The 15,959-nt window shown below is 40.2% G+C and overlaps 1 protein-coding gene across 5 annotated transcripts in view; it reads left to right on the plus strand.

Annotated features, from left to right (window-relative positions):
* Positions 1-15,959, plus strand: part of phactr3b (phosphatase and actin regulator 3b) — a 79,291-nt gene that overhangs the window by 50,063 nt on the left and 13,269 nt on the right. For 4 of the 5 annotated variants that reach the window (XM_037975510.1, XM_025010972.2, XM_017437698.3 and 1 more), the window contains one exon: positions 3,053-3,206. In XM_037975510.1, the coding sequence (XP_037831438.1) occupies positions 3,053-3,206 (154 nt within the window). Of the gene's footprint in view, positions 1-3,052; positions 3,292-15,959 lie in introns of all 5 variants that reach the window. The other variant, XR_005233121.1, reaches the window with a different exon arrangement.

A 15,959-nucleotide genomic window follows, 5' to 3' on the forward strand; every position in this document is an offset into this window, starting at 1 on the left:
TTTTTTTAAGATAAAACTGCAAATAAAGTAATATTTAAAAAGAATGGGGAGAAGAATAAATCAAACAATTTTCCTAACAACTAAAGGAAGACCATAGAAACAGGAGCAGTACAGGAGCGGGATGGGAGTGGGAGTGACTTTACCAGGAGTGGGACGGGACAGGAATTTATTTTTACTTTGGCCTGGGATTGGGACAGGACAAGAACTTTTTCTGTGGGAGTGGGACGGGACAGGAGTGGAAATTCACTCCCGTATCATCCTCTACTTCGGAGTAGGGCCAGCTGGGCCGGCCCTGCTTCGTGGGCGGCGCAAGCTTAGCTCCTGTTCACTCATTGGTCGTGGGTGTGGCCAGATGCAAGCATAAAGAGTGAACGGTAGGACTATAAACAACAGCGTTAGCTTACCCTGCAATGTTTATACCATCTGTCCCCCAGCTGAAGGCGCTGTAAAGCCTGTAAATCTCCGGCAGATAACAGCTGTCCTACTCCGCACAACAATCGCAGCATCCAGAGCATTTCTTCCACTGCACCTCTCTTCCTGAAGTCTCAGGAGAATCCACATAAGTTTAAAAAACAGCAACAACACAGGGCCAACGTTACCCATAGCGCGTCCGTTGTTTCCACAAATGGTGCCAAGTTTCGGTAGCGCACCCCCCGCAACACGAGGAGGCGTTTCTCTGCTATCAACCAAACTGGCAGGTATAGATGCGATGCATTTTTTTATTGAGCAGTGCAGAGTAGAGTAGAGCGGGACTTCTGAAAAAGAGCCAGTGGAAAAGTGGCATTAAATGATTATAGCTTACATTACATAAACATTCACTGATTTATGTTTTCATGCCTCATAAAAAGTGTGCAATAACATATGTCAAAAAATCCCAATAATGGCTCCTGACCAACAATTATCATAGATGCTAACTTAACATTGCAAATGCCAAAGTAAAGCTAACACAATTAGCATCGTCTTTATTACTGAAATTTACACTAACCAAATATTTCAAAGTAATTACTAAAGACAGTAATGTTAAAATAACCTCAACCATTATCTACAGACAGATATTCTTCATGGTTTAGCAAAGTAAAGATGAAAAAGATGTAAAAACCTGCAGCTTCACTGCAACATATTTCTGCTACAGGCAGCTACGGTAACTATGCTAGGTCAAACAGTACAGTATAGCTGACTCTCTTAAAGTGGTAGCATGGATTAACTTTAACATTTTTTTTATTTCCTTTGAAAATCAATTTACAATCTGTCATGTTCATGATGCAATTCATGTAAAAATGGATTTTATCTCCCACCCTTCACTTGCAGCGCTCCTCTCAACACAGGGCTGTAACGACCCATCCTTGCTCTTCGGTCACCAGTTAATCCCGTACCACGCTCAACTTTTTTCATTCACCTGTTTGGATGCAAAGCAAGAGACATTTCTTCTCATCATGGTTAGGCCTGCTGGATGAGGATGGAAGAAGGGTGGATGTGGTTGAGTTTCTTCATAGAAAACCCCTTCCCCTGCATCCTTTAAGCTGCTGTTTATGTTTTTTCCTTCACTTCAAGGCTGAAACCATCAGTATAATTAGACCCTGGACATTCAGAGCTTCAGCCCCAGATCTCATGACACAACAAATTTAAAAAGTACATATCAATTTAAATCACTGATATACTGTTTCAATATTGTGGTTTCTCTCTATTTTATACAGGCAAAATCTGTTTTTCAATACCTGCACTCTGGAGTCTGTGCCTGTCGAGTACATATTTTGTGCACGGTGCCAGAGAGATTACACACACCTTTCTGGTAACTGTAGTCACAGTTAGCTCAGTTCTGTCTGAATTTTAAAGGTTTTCCAAAGTTAGATCCTAAGTTGGAGACATGTAGGTAAGACTGTAGGAACTCCAGAAACAGCAGAGTGATGCTGTGCCATAATCAGGCTGGCGAAGGAGGATCTTTATCCAACTCGTTTGGTTGAATGGCTTTGCAACATTTCTTTTAATTTCACAGATCATGACAATGTCATAAAAACAACCTAACTCTGGCATGATACTTGTGGTGTAATCATAAGCGTTTGCAAGAGTATAATCTTCTATGAAGAAAATGGTAAATATTAGGGCTCTTCTTTCGTAATTATTTCATGCCAGTTTTGGACCACAACTGGTAGCAAATATATTCAAGAGCCATTGGGGCATCTCTGCATGTTTGTGAAGAAAATCCATACATCCACTGATTTTTTTTTTTACTGACTTTTGTGATAAGGGTTGTAGTGACCTGAAGCCTACCATTGGGAAAGAAGTGGGGTTCACCCTGGTTAAGGTGCCTGTCCATCACAGACTAATCTTGTACTCCAGTGCTTCCCTCGTTTTCTCCGAGACTGCGGCGACTCAAATTTCAACAGAGCTATTTTTTCATTGGGCTATTGTTGGAGAGTGCCTAAGTGGCAAGCCAAAAGGTCTTTTGCAAAAAATGTCTACATGTTTTGGAATGTCTTTTTCAAAATTTAAAAATGTACTTTGCTGTCAAACAAAGATATGCAGCCATGTTGATATTTTTAAGTGGCTTTCACATGATGTTCATTAGTTCACATGTGTACACGTTTGCAACTGCATGCAAATATAATCACCAACACAGGAACCAAACCATCACAACATTCAAATATCGATTTAGATATACCAAAAAAACTACAAAAAATAAGAAATAATAGGCCAACAATGCAAAGACAATTGTGGAGCTATATCACATTATGATGTCATGGTATTTATCTCTAAATTTTACATAAATGTGAAACACAAATAGCTTTCAAAGCAGTTGAATACTCTCATTTTTAATTAAATAAATCTTTAACTCAAGAATGATAGAAAACTGCCACAAATATTTTAACAACCTGACATAGGGTTTAAATATTAGATTAAGGCATTTGCCAGACCCAGTTTTCTCTGAGGTATTAGCGGACTGTACCGAAGTACACTGTGTGGGGATTAGCATTTTGTAAGCAGGTTTATCTGGAGAGCCAGAGCACAAAAATCAGTGTTTTAACTGACCTCAGTTTGCGCTCGTCATCAACAGGAACACTCCCACGCAGGATGAGGAAAGAGCTGCTGGCTGTGAAGCTTCGAAACAGGCCAAGCAAGCAGGAACTGGAAGACCGCAACATCTTCCCTGTTCGCAGCGACCAGGAGCGACAGGAAATCCGCCAGCAGATAGAAATGAAGCTGGCCAAGTGAGTCGCTCTGTGTGGACCCAGATCAGCATACCATCAGCTTCCCCCCTTCAGCCCCCCACCCTCTCATCATGCTCTACCTCATGTATGTCTGTTTAATCACTCATTTTTGTCCACATTTTGTCTGTTTGTTTTTTTTTTTAATATAATATTCACTTATGGTTAACATGTTACACATTACAGATGTACTGTTTCAGTTATTATTATATATATATATGAAACTTCATCCTGTCAGCTGTCAGAGTTTACAGACACACAAACGGGCCTTTTATTTACTTATTTATTTATTACCACTCACTGTTATTCTAACAGCAAGACATCTTCCATCTCTTTGAAATGAAGCAGCTTTTTTTTTTTTCATTTTTGTCCACATTTACACACTGGTGCATGTCACGAGTAAACAAACGAAACAACAACCAGTGTATTAGCCAGCCCATACAGTGGATGTCCTGCTCAGATTTACTGGTGAGAGCAGTGGTTTCCCACCTTGACCTTTTTCACTCAGAAAGTTCGACTTCTGATTTAGTGACTCCTACATTAAGACAGCAAACATTTCCTCCATGAAAGAGAAACAAATTCTTCCCTCTTTACTTGTTTTGTCCATCCGGGTCATGCGCCAGCTGACCAGTAAGACGTGGATCCTTGTGTCCCGTCTCCTGTGGTTTGTCACAAAAACAAGTCAGAGTGGCAAAAATGTCTAAACATTAGTTCTGCTTGGAGTTTTTTAGGCCAGAAAATTAAAATTATATTTAATTTTGAGTTTCATTAAAGTAGGACTGATAAAGCAAAAACCTGGATTACTATCAGAGTTCTCACTGTGTCTGATCTTGTTTTTCATTTCATATTATGAGGTACAGGACGGTGCAGTGGGGCAGTGGTTAGGGCTGTCACCTCTTAGTAAGAAGGTCGCAGGATCATCACCCGGCCTGGGGCCTTTCTGAGTGGAGTTTGCATCCTCTCGCTGTGCATGCGTGGGTTTACTCCTCCCACTAATTGGTAACTGAATGGTTGTTTATCTCTATGTGCCCCTGTGATGGACTTGTAACCTGTCCAGGGTGTACACTGAACAGTGACTGCTGGAGATAAGCACCAACTCCCTGCAACCTTTCAATTAAAATGCTGAGGATCAGTCTATGACTCAGTTTGTGAATGTATCTGCAAATTCTTCACACATTCCCCAGAACATTTCTGGTGTTAATTTGTGAAAGTTAATGCTTAGTGGTTTGTTACTATTATTATTATTTTCCCTGGGGATCCAGCTAACATTTGTCAAGCAGTTCATTGTGTATATTCACTCAGTGTAGGACAGCTGTTACATACTGAGCGTGGAGTGGACAGTGTGCATATCAGAGCTTTCTTTTTAGAAAGCAACTGTTGCTGGAAACAAGACTGAACTTTAGATGGGTATATGTAGTGTTAAAAATGAGGTAAAAATTATTGTCACTTTCAGCCTTGGGTGCCTGAGTATGTGATGAAACGGGAGGGCAAACTCGTGGATGTAAAATTCAAAGCATAGAGCCATAGATTGCAGTGTACTTATATGAGGAAGACCAGGGATAAAATACCAATAATTTTATTTGTTTATGCAGCTGAACGGTGAGTTTGCAGCTACCTGTGTATCTGAGTTAGACTGAACCAACTCAAAGCTGAACAAGAGGGTGTAGAATGTACCATTTTTTAAAAATATTTTTTTTAGTTTTGAACTAAGAAAGTAAAACGAAAATCAATAAACACTACTTACTTTTGGTTTGTTTCTGGGAGTGATAAAATATTTTTAAGAGCAAAACCATATGTTTGCACCCCCACTTTAGAAAATGGGGAAGCAGCTGCTCCACCTGCTCCATTCAACAGGCGCCTATGTTTCAGCCGTAAAATTTAAACAATATAAACATTTTAGGGACTGAAGAGGCTATCAGTTGTTGATCAAATCAATTTAAACAACCCTGCAGACTAATAAGTTTTTATGCACTAGTACCAAAAACAATGTCACCTCCTTAATCGGGTCTGTAGCAGATGACTGTAGCTCTGCCATAAAGCCTGATCGCAAAGAATTTTTCATGTTTTTCACCTCTCTGTGAGTGAGGCTCTTTGTTTTTCTGCTCATGTGATCTTGTTGTGGTAGGGCTCCTGGAGCGTGGCAGATTATCTGAAACAGAGGCGGAATGTACAAAACATAATCAGATTTGTTGGGTTATATCAGGCTGTAGGCTAATACAATGAATTTAAGTTTGGCTCCTAATGTTCATCTTGTTTAAGCACATAATGACTTCATATTACAGTTTCTCCCTTCACAACAAGCAAGGATGTGTGGGTGCTGGACAACAGAACATAAGTGCTTGACAGTGAATGAATGTTTCTTACCTTTGTTCACACAGGCTGCTGTGATTATAGCTTTGAGCTCACTGAAAATTGCTTGACTTAAATTGTGGTCGACCTGCTTTCAGATGGTTAAAACAAATTGCCCAAATACTCACAGTAGATATGTTTGGGAAGACTGCAAAGAAGTAGACAACGAATATGTTAGTCACAGGTGATCACTGCTCCCATCTAGATGAAGTCATGTTTTATTTAACTGCTACAACAGAGAAGAAGCAGAGGAAGATACTATCAAAATACTCTACATCAAGCAAAGCATGACAGAGTGGCTCGGAATAATCAGCTATGTGGGAAAAGCTCTATGATCCCAGTGCAGCACATGAAGATGAGAGGTCCCGATATGGCAAGCAGGTATGTCATATAATCCTGTGGCAGGCCAATTTTGTATTTATTTGATATCAAGCTTCATGTTTGCACACTAGCTCTTATCTATCTGAAAAGCTAGGTTTTAGTACTTCATATTTATTTATTCTGAATCTTCACAATAGAAGATGTTTAGTTCTGACTTGCTTTTCATTTTGAATCAAGTCGAGATCAAACCAACTGAAGCTAAGACTATAGTTTTGGTTATGTGGAACATTGACCTAAGAGAGAGAAAACTTGCTGGCGCTCATTGAACGTTTTGTTTGACACATGGCCTAGAGGACACTTTTTACAGTTCAGATTGGATGAAAAAGACAATAAAATTTTTATTTTTTACTTTTTTTGAGAAGTCATTAGTTGACAAATCCTGCCTTGCTGTACATGACCTGCTACCTTAGAACCTCCCAACTAACATCGATGGTTTGTTTTTCTGTCTCTGCTTTTGAGAGGCTTATTGTCTGTTTAAACAACAACAACAACAAAAAACAAACAGCATTTGGCTTTTGTTTATTACAGAACCCGTACAAAATCTGTGTCCCTCATACCAAGGTATGTACCAAACTGCGAAGGTCTGCCCCCTCCAAAGGGTCGAAAGATAAACCTGATTGGAGGTGATTGATAGAAGCTCATACTATGTTCATGCTGCTCAAGCATGGTACAGTTTGATTGTAGATGTTCAGTGTTTCTATCTTAGCTCCCTGATAATGAAAGAACAGTCTGACAGTCTTTATTGCCTTCGTTCATTTGGCTGTAGTGTTAGCAAACTGTCTAATGAAACCATGTACAGATATTTGCGAGACTCTCAGAAAGTAATCATCTGCAGCTTATTAACTTTTGGACTCAACCCCATTTAAGATGGCCACCACAGCTAAGCAACATCAGCCACACAAAAATGGCTATAACTCAGACAGTTTTACAGATACTGAGCTAAGCTTTGGTATGGTAGTAGCTGAAATTCATCCCTAACACAGTCTGAACGCTGACTGATCTCTTGAGAGCTTGCCATTAACTATTACAATCTACTCTGCTTGTCTGTTAGCAAAATAACTCACAAACCACTGGATAGATGAACCTTTAAGAAAGTAGTCATTAGGTGTACATTTCCAACTCAATAATTTTTGGAGATTTATGAGGGCCACCACCACTAACCAATGTTAGCCAACACAAAAGTGACTACATCTCAGTCAATTTTAAAGATAATGACCTAAAATTTTATGTGGTAGTAGCTGAGAGTCATTATTAACACAGGCTCGAAGCATTAACATTTACAAGATTTGACCAAAACGTACAACTCTGTTATTTTTCATCATAAGCTGATCTTAGTCAACAGCTCTGGCATGAAAGGCAGCGGATGATATTCAATCCTTGAAGGAATTCTAGACCTTTAATAACATGTTTGCGGCATAAAGGTCACAGTGGAGTCAGCAAACTTTGGAGAGCCCCTGATGTGGCCTGGATGTGATTTCATGACATATCCAGCACCATCACAGGTCAAAGCAGCTAATTAAAGAGATGAAGACTTCTCTCTGACAGAGACTCAGTTCCAGTTCCAGCCCAACCACAGTGAGAAGGAAACAGAGCAGAGAGTGTTTGATGAAACTAATTAAATTTACAGCCAAGCCTTTTACTTCCCACTTTGTAACTTTAATTTAGAGAGATGAGTAAGGCAGGGTGACATTCACACCAGATAAATAACAACACTGCTCATGAGCTGCTTCTTTGAGCCTGGCATCACACTTGTGCATGTGCCTTTTCCTACGCCCTTACCCAAGGCATTTCACAGCTGCACGTCAATCTGGATAGGCACACTCTTTCTCGCTGCGTATGATACTTGTGACGTTATCATAAACTAAAGCTGCTCCAAGCCCGCCTCCCTCCACGTGAGCCCTTCATGTGCACATGGATGCATTCTAGCAAGTAATTACAGAATAGCAAAAGACATTATGAACATTACAGGAACAGGGTTAGAAGCAGTTTATCTCCAGGGAGCATTACAGTACGATACAGATTCGTTCCAAACACAAATTATGTAACGCATACTCCTGATCAGACATCCATCATGAAAACAGGAAGTGATCAATTATTTGCTGTAAGGGAATAATGAAACTATGGGATACAGGGTTATTGAACAGCATGTTCTAGTGTTCGGTTAGGACAGAGGTCAGAGCATCAATCTGTTGTGACTCAGATACCTTTCTGGACATCGTCCACTGAGTGTTACAAAACTGGAGTGATTAATTTCCTAATGGCAGCTGCTAGAGTTCACCAAATAGCACCTCAGTATAGAGATCAAAAAGACATTTTTACAAAAGGCTAAAATACAAAAGGTATTTTTATATACTTTTTTCAGAAAATGTTTGTTGGCAAAGAGAGACTGTTCATGTTTTAGTTCATTAAGATCACCTTCTACCTTTATTTGCCTAAGAAGGTGATGTATTCAGATGTTTCCTTTTGTCTGGATTGCTCCCACAATGAAGTCATAGGAACAAGAAAGTCCACCCTCTTTCAGTTCTTGAGTTGTGTATCAGGACAAAGGAAAATTATGTGGTCTTCACCAGGTTATAAAATTATTTAAATCTAACTTCAAGTGAACAAAAACACAACAGATTCCACCATGTTGTTATTTATTAAAGACGAAAGAAGTCAAAATGGAAAAGCTGTATTTAAAGCTAATTCCACCCCATTAGCATGTAGCCTGCAGTTGTGTAGTTCTTTATCAAGTCAGAGGACTCCAAGTCATTCACCCATTCATTCACACACTCATAGTGGTAAGCTACATTGTAGCCACAGCTGCCCTGGGGCAGGCTGACAGAGATGAGGTTGCCATTTTATCTGTGCCACCAAGTGCCACCTCTGACCACCACCAGTAGGCAAGGCAGGTGAAGTGTCTTGCCCAAGGAGATGGCCCGGTTACAGGACAAAACCCTACCTCCTGAGCCTTTGCCAACCCACGTTTACAGCAATAACTCTCAGTAACAATTATCTGCATGACTGCATATCAGTGACTCACATGGTTGTGGAGGAAATTTGGTCCACTCTTCTTTCCAGTGTTGCTTCGGTTTATTGAGGTTTGCAGGTTTTCATTTCTGCTCAGCTCTCTTAAGGTCCCACAACAGGATTTCAGTCAGGTCCAGATTCTGGACTTTGGCTGGACCATTGCAACACCTTTTGAGCCATTCTGTTTTAGATTAGCTGCTGTGTTTGGATCATAGTTCTGTTGCATCCTGACCCAGTTTGGTCCAAGCTTCAGCTGTCAGACAGATGGCCTCACATTTGATTCAAGAATCTTTTGGTCTACAGAGGAGTTCAGGGTCGACTCAGTGACTGCAAGGAGCCCAGGTCTGACACCGTTCTGACAGTTGGTATGAGGTATTTGGGTTGATTTGCTGTGTTTGGTATTGGCCAAACGTGGAGCTGTGCGTTATGGGTAAACATCTGTACTTTGGTCCTATCTGTGTAATGGACATTGTTCCAGAAATCTTGCGGTTCATTCAGATGCAAATTTACAAGCCTAAGCTGTGCTGCCATGTTACTTTTAAAAAGAAAAGATACTTTCTCTTGCAACCGTTCCAAACAAGCCATACTTGTTCAGATGCAAAAAGAACTAATTCACTAGGATCACACAGGCGAACAAGTGGGAGGACAAACAGTATAACAGGATGACAGACTGATGAGTGAATAAGAACCAGAGTTATAAAAAAGCAGAGATGGATGAAAACAAGTAAATGCAGTTGGTCTAATTAGTAAATGAGGGACAGGTGAGAAATGAGGAACAGGACTGACTGAGGAAATTTAATGGAGAATAACACAGGGGGAAAAAACAGAAAACAATAGGAGTTACTAAATAAAACACAAGAAAAAAATAAGACAAAATAGATGGAATTGATTAAAATAAAACAAGTACAAAAGGAATAAAACAAAAGAAAAAAACAACCACAAAAAATCTGACCCGTAACACAGTCCTAAATGATTTTCACTTGTGTATATAATCTTTCTCACTGTAGAGTAATGAACTCTAGTTTGGAGACCAGATTGATGGGCAGCAACAGTTGCTTCTCAAGGATCTTTCCTCCACAGCAGTGTGTTAACACTTCTTTTATGTATTAGAGTAGGGGTGGACAACCCTGGTCCTCCAGTGCCACTATCCTGCATGTTTTACTTGTTTCTCTGCTCCATCACACCTGATTTGAATCAGAGGGTGCTTAACAGGCTTCTGCAGAACATGAAGAGGTCGTTTAACCACTGAATCAGGTGTGTTGGAGCAGGGAAACAAGTAAAACATGCAGCATAGTGGCACTTGAGGACCAGGATTGTTCACCCCTCTCTTAGAGTAAAAAAGTCAATTGGTCTTTACCAACTTTGGATAAACAAAAATATGCAATAAATATTCCAAAATGTTTATAGTCAAACATTTCACAGTGAAAAATTATCATTTTTTATGTCCTAATATACAAAAAAAGTGCATTTTCTTTTTTCACATCACTGTAAGCAAACAGCAAACTTAGCATGTTTTTTTTTACTTACTTTTACTTTTTTCTTCACATTTTAATTACATGAACAGCATTAAACCACTGCTTGAAGTGGGTAAAACTTCATGTCTAACTCCCATTTTACTGTCAACAAATCATGTTAAAGAAAACCAGATAATAGTACATGTGTAGCATAGCATGCAGATGCGTGGATGACATCTTTTAGAGAACATGTTTTTGCAAATGTACATCAATCAGACGTTAAATTAGTGTTTCTGTGGTGCTCTGTGTTTGCAGACAGACTCACAGGTGCTGTCTCACTTGACTGAAGGACTGCTTGGTTAACGAGAGTCGTAGACATGAACTGAGTCAGAGCTGAGGCTCACCATTGTTTGGGGTGATGGCTCCACGTGTTTGTCTCCCAGCGTCTCTGTCCCTCTGACTCTTTGGTCTGCCAGAGGACATGACAAAGGCCTTCCTGGCAGCTTGAACAGCAGTAACAATAGCTGCTCTCTAAACAGCCATTCTATCCCAGTGGTTGTGTACACTCTGTGTGAATCATGCTGGATCTGTCTTACTGAACAAGTTGTGATGAACAGAAGTGTTTATGGAGGTGGCTAGGACTCCTTGTTCTGTGTGAGTGCTGTAAACGGCCCTGGGCAGCACAACTGTTTGTGCAGCATCAGAAACAGGACAACCTCACCGCAGGCAAAAACCCCACCCAAAAAACCTACTGTTCTTATCTTAAATCTGTTACAGCACTACAGGAGACATACTACGTGACAGCTGGATGTTGGATGTGTCTCTGTCTTACCATGTGATACAAGTAGCCCCTGGTGATTCCATCCATTTTGCTGACCTTGGGCCTCGTGTGAACGGTTTGTATGCATAAAAAGGTTGCGTGTGCCATGTTCTACCTCAGGATGTATGAAAACAAACGTTGGGTGAAAGGCGGTGAGAATGTGCGGACACCACGCAACTTTTTTCAGTTAACAGTATCAAACTATGAAAAACTAAAATTGTGAAGATTTGTGATTTTTTTTTTTTTTTTTGTTACTTTTGAGAGTTTCCCTGTGTTCGGTTTTCTTCCTGGACCTCCTTGTGTTTCTACTCACCTCCTGCGCCCTCGGTTAACTTCATTCATTTACAATAAGAGTGTGTAATTCATGTACAGTAAGTGGTGTCAACATTATTAGATGAGGCGATGGGCAACCGTCCTTTACTCCCATCTTTATGTCTGACCATTTAACCTTTTTGTTACTTCTGCTCTGAGAACCGTAGCTTCCCACACACCATTACTCCTGTTTGCTTATGGTGTAAATGCCAGAGGACGGTGTGCCAAATACGTTTGTACACCCCACTACCTTATTCAGGAGTGTCTGACTCACATTCCATGAAATTCCTAGTTTTCCTGAATCATTTTTGTTTGCGCAGAGAGAAGAATCACTCACACAAAACATATTTGAACCTGTTTGCATATATAAATAAAGGCGTGTCAGAGGAAGTGTCTTATGTACCCTTAGTTCCACGTAAATTGGGATGTATGAAGGAAAGATGTGTGCACAGTTGGATAAATCTGATTATTTTTGACAGTACCCCACATGTCGGCATAAAAGCAGAGCACTCTTTCATACTCCCCTGGTTTTTGAAAAGAACTGTTCAGTCTGTACTTCCTTCACAAAGTTCTCCATAATGCTTGTTGTAATTTTTTTTTGCCAGGGCATCTCTTCTCTTGTCCTCCTCTCTGTCTCCTGTGCTCACAATGCCCGGTATTAAACTCAACAAGTCCTTCAATGCTTATGTTTTACTAAATATTTAATAAGCTAAATATTTGGTCAGAAACCAGGACATGTCCAGGAGCTGTACATATCTCATCAAGTCTTCACACGTGCTCTTTGGTGACCACTGATTTATTTCAGATCTGTTTCATTTGTCTTCCTGGATTGGAGCTTTAAGTTTTTCAGCTCAAAAGACTCCTGTTCTAACAACAGCACTGTTGTGCTGTCTGTTAGGCAAATATATCATGAACCACTAAGCAGAATTCAGTGAAACTCTCAGAAAGTACATCGACAACTGATTAACTTTTGGAGTCAACCCAATTCAAGATGGCTGCCACAGCTAATAGCCAACACAAAAATGGCTATAACACCATCAGTTTTACAGATACTGACCTAAAATTTGGTGTGGTAGTAGCTGAGCATAATCCCCAATTTGAGCGCTATCTAAATGCACAAGAGCTATATTATAACCTTGCCAATAACTATTGGAATCAATTCTTTTTGTTAGCTAAATATCTCATGAAGCAGTGGACAGATTTTATTGAAACTTTCAGAAAGTATTTGTCGATATCTACAGCTGATTACATTTTGAACTCACCCCATTTCACGATGGCCGCCACAGCCAACTAACATTTGGAAATTGGCTATAAGTCAGCCAATTTTAAAAATACTGAGGTAAAATCAGATGATGTAGCAGCTGAGACTCATTCATAGCACAAATTCCAAGCGCTAACAGATCTTGCAATATTACATGAGATCATGTTATTTTTAATATTTGACCACAACAGATCTCACCCTGTCAGTTCTCAACATAAGATAATCTTAGTTAGAACTGGCAAAACAACAGTGGGCAATATGCATTTCTTTAAGGAATGCTAGGCTTTTAATTTGTACTGTTTTGCAAAAAGCTTGTTTGAATTTTTCTTCCGTTTAGTGCAACACTAATGAACTTCATCTTTCATTAAACAGTTAGTCTGATAAATACCAGACTTGCCCACAAGTTAAAAGTTATTTGATAAAAGCTGCAGATTGTGTTATTTGCATTCTCAATGGTGCAAACTTGAACTTTTCCCTGCTATTGTCAAAGTATGTTACACAATTTTAAAGTTGTAAGTTATTGTTTTTTTGGCAAATTTGCCTGGAGTTTTTAACCTGACATATTCCCCTTAAAATGGCCCTTGTAGTTTAATTCTGTTGCTTAGAACCTTTTTCTGAACATACTTTTATTATTGTAAAACAGTCTGACTCAAGATAAACCATCACTGATATTATCATATAATATAACTTTTTAGGAATATTGCTTTGCTATGAAAATTTTATATTACTATAAAATAAATAGGAAAACAAAACCAAAGACTTTCATTTCACATATTTGGTGCAGAGTAGAGACAGAGTCACTTCTCTGAAAATGAATGATTGGAAAAAGAAAAATAACAATAATCAATGCCTTTTAAAATACTTTTGAACAGGGAAAGTAATGTTTACCGGACATTTTTTTTCTGCTGTTCTCTTTTCATTGATGCTGTAAAATAGCACATGGACTTATTTGCACCCCATGAGCCTGCAGCATGTTTCATTAATTTCCTTTAATCCATCACTCTGCAGCAGAATGCAGTAGGCGAGTCCAGTATAGCAGAAGGGAACCCTCTCTTTCTAAATTTAGCAGTCCAGAGGAAAATGGTGCATCAGCACCCATAATCAATGGCATGTTACGTCACTGTCAAGCTCTCCCTCTCCACTGTCCCCGTCCCTGCTGAAGAAGAAACAGCATTCTCTGTCCCTCGTTGACCTCAGATTGAACTGTCTCCACTCTGCCTATAGGGCTCCTCCAGGGAGCTGGGCCATTTTACTGCACACTTTATTTCTCTATATCTCTGATATGGATGGATGGATGGATGGATGGATATAACTTTACTGATCCCTTTGGATAACTCCTTCAGGGAAATTAAAATTCCAGCAGCATTGCACAGGTGATAAAAAAGGAACAGTAGCAGAAAAGTGTCAAAGTTAACAGTTAGCAAAGATAAAAATACCAACAAAGTAAAGATAAATAGTATGACATTGTACATATTTAACATTAAATAATATTGTAGAGCCAGTTCCTATCAATTGTTAGGGTGGTGGTGGTCCTCTGTCCTCCTCCAATGAAGGCACGGAACATGGCCCACTCGGACTCAATGTCCCCCGCCTCCCCCGGAACATGTTCGAAGTTCTCCTGGAGGTGGGAGTTAAAGCTCTGCCAAACAGGAGACTCCGCCAGACGTTCCCAACAGACCCTCACAATACGTTTGGGCCTGCCAGGTCTGAACGGCTTCCTCCCCCACTATCGGAGCCAACTCACCACCAGGTAGTGGTCAGTTGACAGCTCTGCCCCTCTCTTCACCCGAGTGTCCAAAACATGCGGCCGCAGATCAGATGAAACGACAACAAAGTCGATCATTGAACTGCGACCTAGGGTGTCCTGGTGCCAAGAGCACATTAGTCAATTTCTAATCAGGCTCAAATATATACTGTACATACATTCACACATTCACTTAAAAAAATTGGTGCTGAAGGTTTTTCAGTGTCTTTTAACTCTACATGGTCAAGACCTGTTAACTTCCTGTTTGTGATCATGGTTGCTGGTAGTTTCTCTTTGCCAGCATGAAAAGGATTTGTTTGACAGCATTCATTCAATGAACTTAAAGAAGGGCTATTAATGACAGGAAACCGGTTTGGTTGTTTAGGAAACATCCAGGAACTATTAAGGCTCAAGGCTGCCATGGACTGGAAACTGTTAGACCACCAGTGTCCCTGTCCACAATAAAGCAAGTTTTACATCAGCATGGACTGAGAGGCCAAGAAAGAAGCTCCTGGTCCAAAAGCCACACCTTCGGGCTCAGCTGAGATTTGCAGCTGCCCACTCGGACAAACCAGATGGAGAAAAGTTTTATGGTCTGATAAGACCATAATTGAGCTATTTGTGCACAAAGACAAGATGTATGTGTTAAGCAGTCAAGGTGAGGCTTTCAGACCTGAAAATATTTTACCAGTTGGTTGTTTTAGCATCATCATGCTGTGGTATTGGTGCATTGCACAAAGTGGCTAGAACAAAAAAGAATGAGGACTACCTCCAAATTCTTCAACTTAACCTCAATTCAGCAGCTAGATGTTTGAAGCTTGGACACAGTTGGGTGTTCCAACAGGACAATGATCCCAAACACAGCAGAACTGGTTTTTGATGTGATAAAGCAGCTAACAGTAGGCCTCTAGAATGGCCTTCCCAAAACTCCAACCTCAACTCGATTGAAAATTTGTGAACTGCCCTTAGTTCTTGTTTTTAAAAAAATCATTGAAGTTGTATGTTGTATTACTTTGCTAACCTGGAAAAAGAACAATCCAAATTAAAGCTGCAAGCAGCATTGGGCGGCCCTTGCAGCTCAGCGCCGCTCCGGCCTTGCGACCACGGGAGCTCTGGTGACCGCTGTCTACGCTCTCGCGCCTTTCCTGCACCGTCCACTAGGTGGCGTTTTCAGCAAAAGTCCCAAAATGCCTTCAGTCAGGATCAGTACCAGTCCTGTGCCATGCTGTGAACTTTGACCTTCCTACGTCAAACAGTTGAAGAGTTAAAGCACATGGGCTTTCGTGACCTTGACCTTTGACCTTGTGAACTTGAAGTTAAAAAGGCTGATACTTGACCCATGGGGAGTCTCGTTGTAATGTTTGACCTACCTACTTTGCACCGTTTCAGAGTTACAGTCAGTCAAAAGTCGTTAGTGGGCGTGGCT

This window comes from Kryptolebias marmoratus, linkage group LG4 (genome assembly GCF_001649575.2).
Source record: "Kryptolebias marmoratus isolate JLee-2015 linkage group LG4, ASM164957v2, whole genome shotgun sequence".
Classification (NCBI taxonomy): Eukaryota; Metazoa; Chordata; class Actinopteri; order Cyprinodontiformes; family Rivulidae; genus Kryptolebias; species Kryptolebias marmoratus.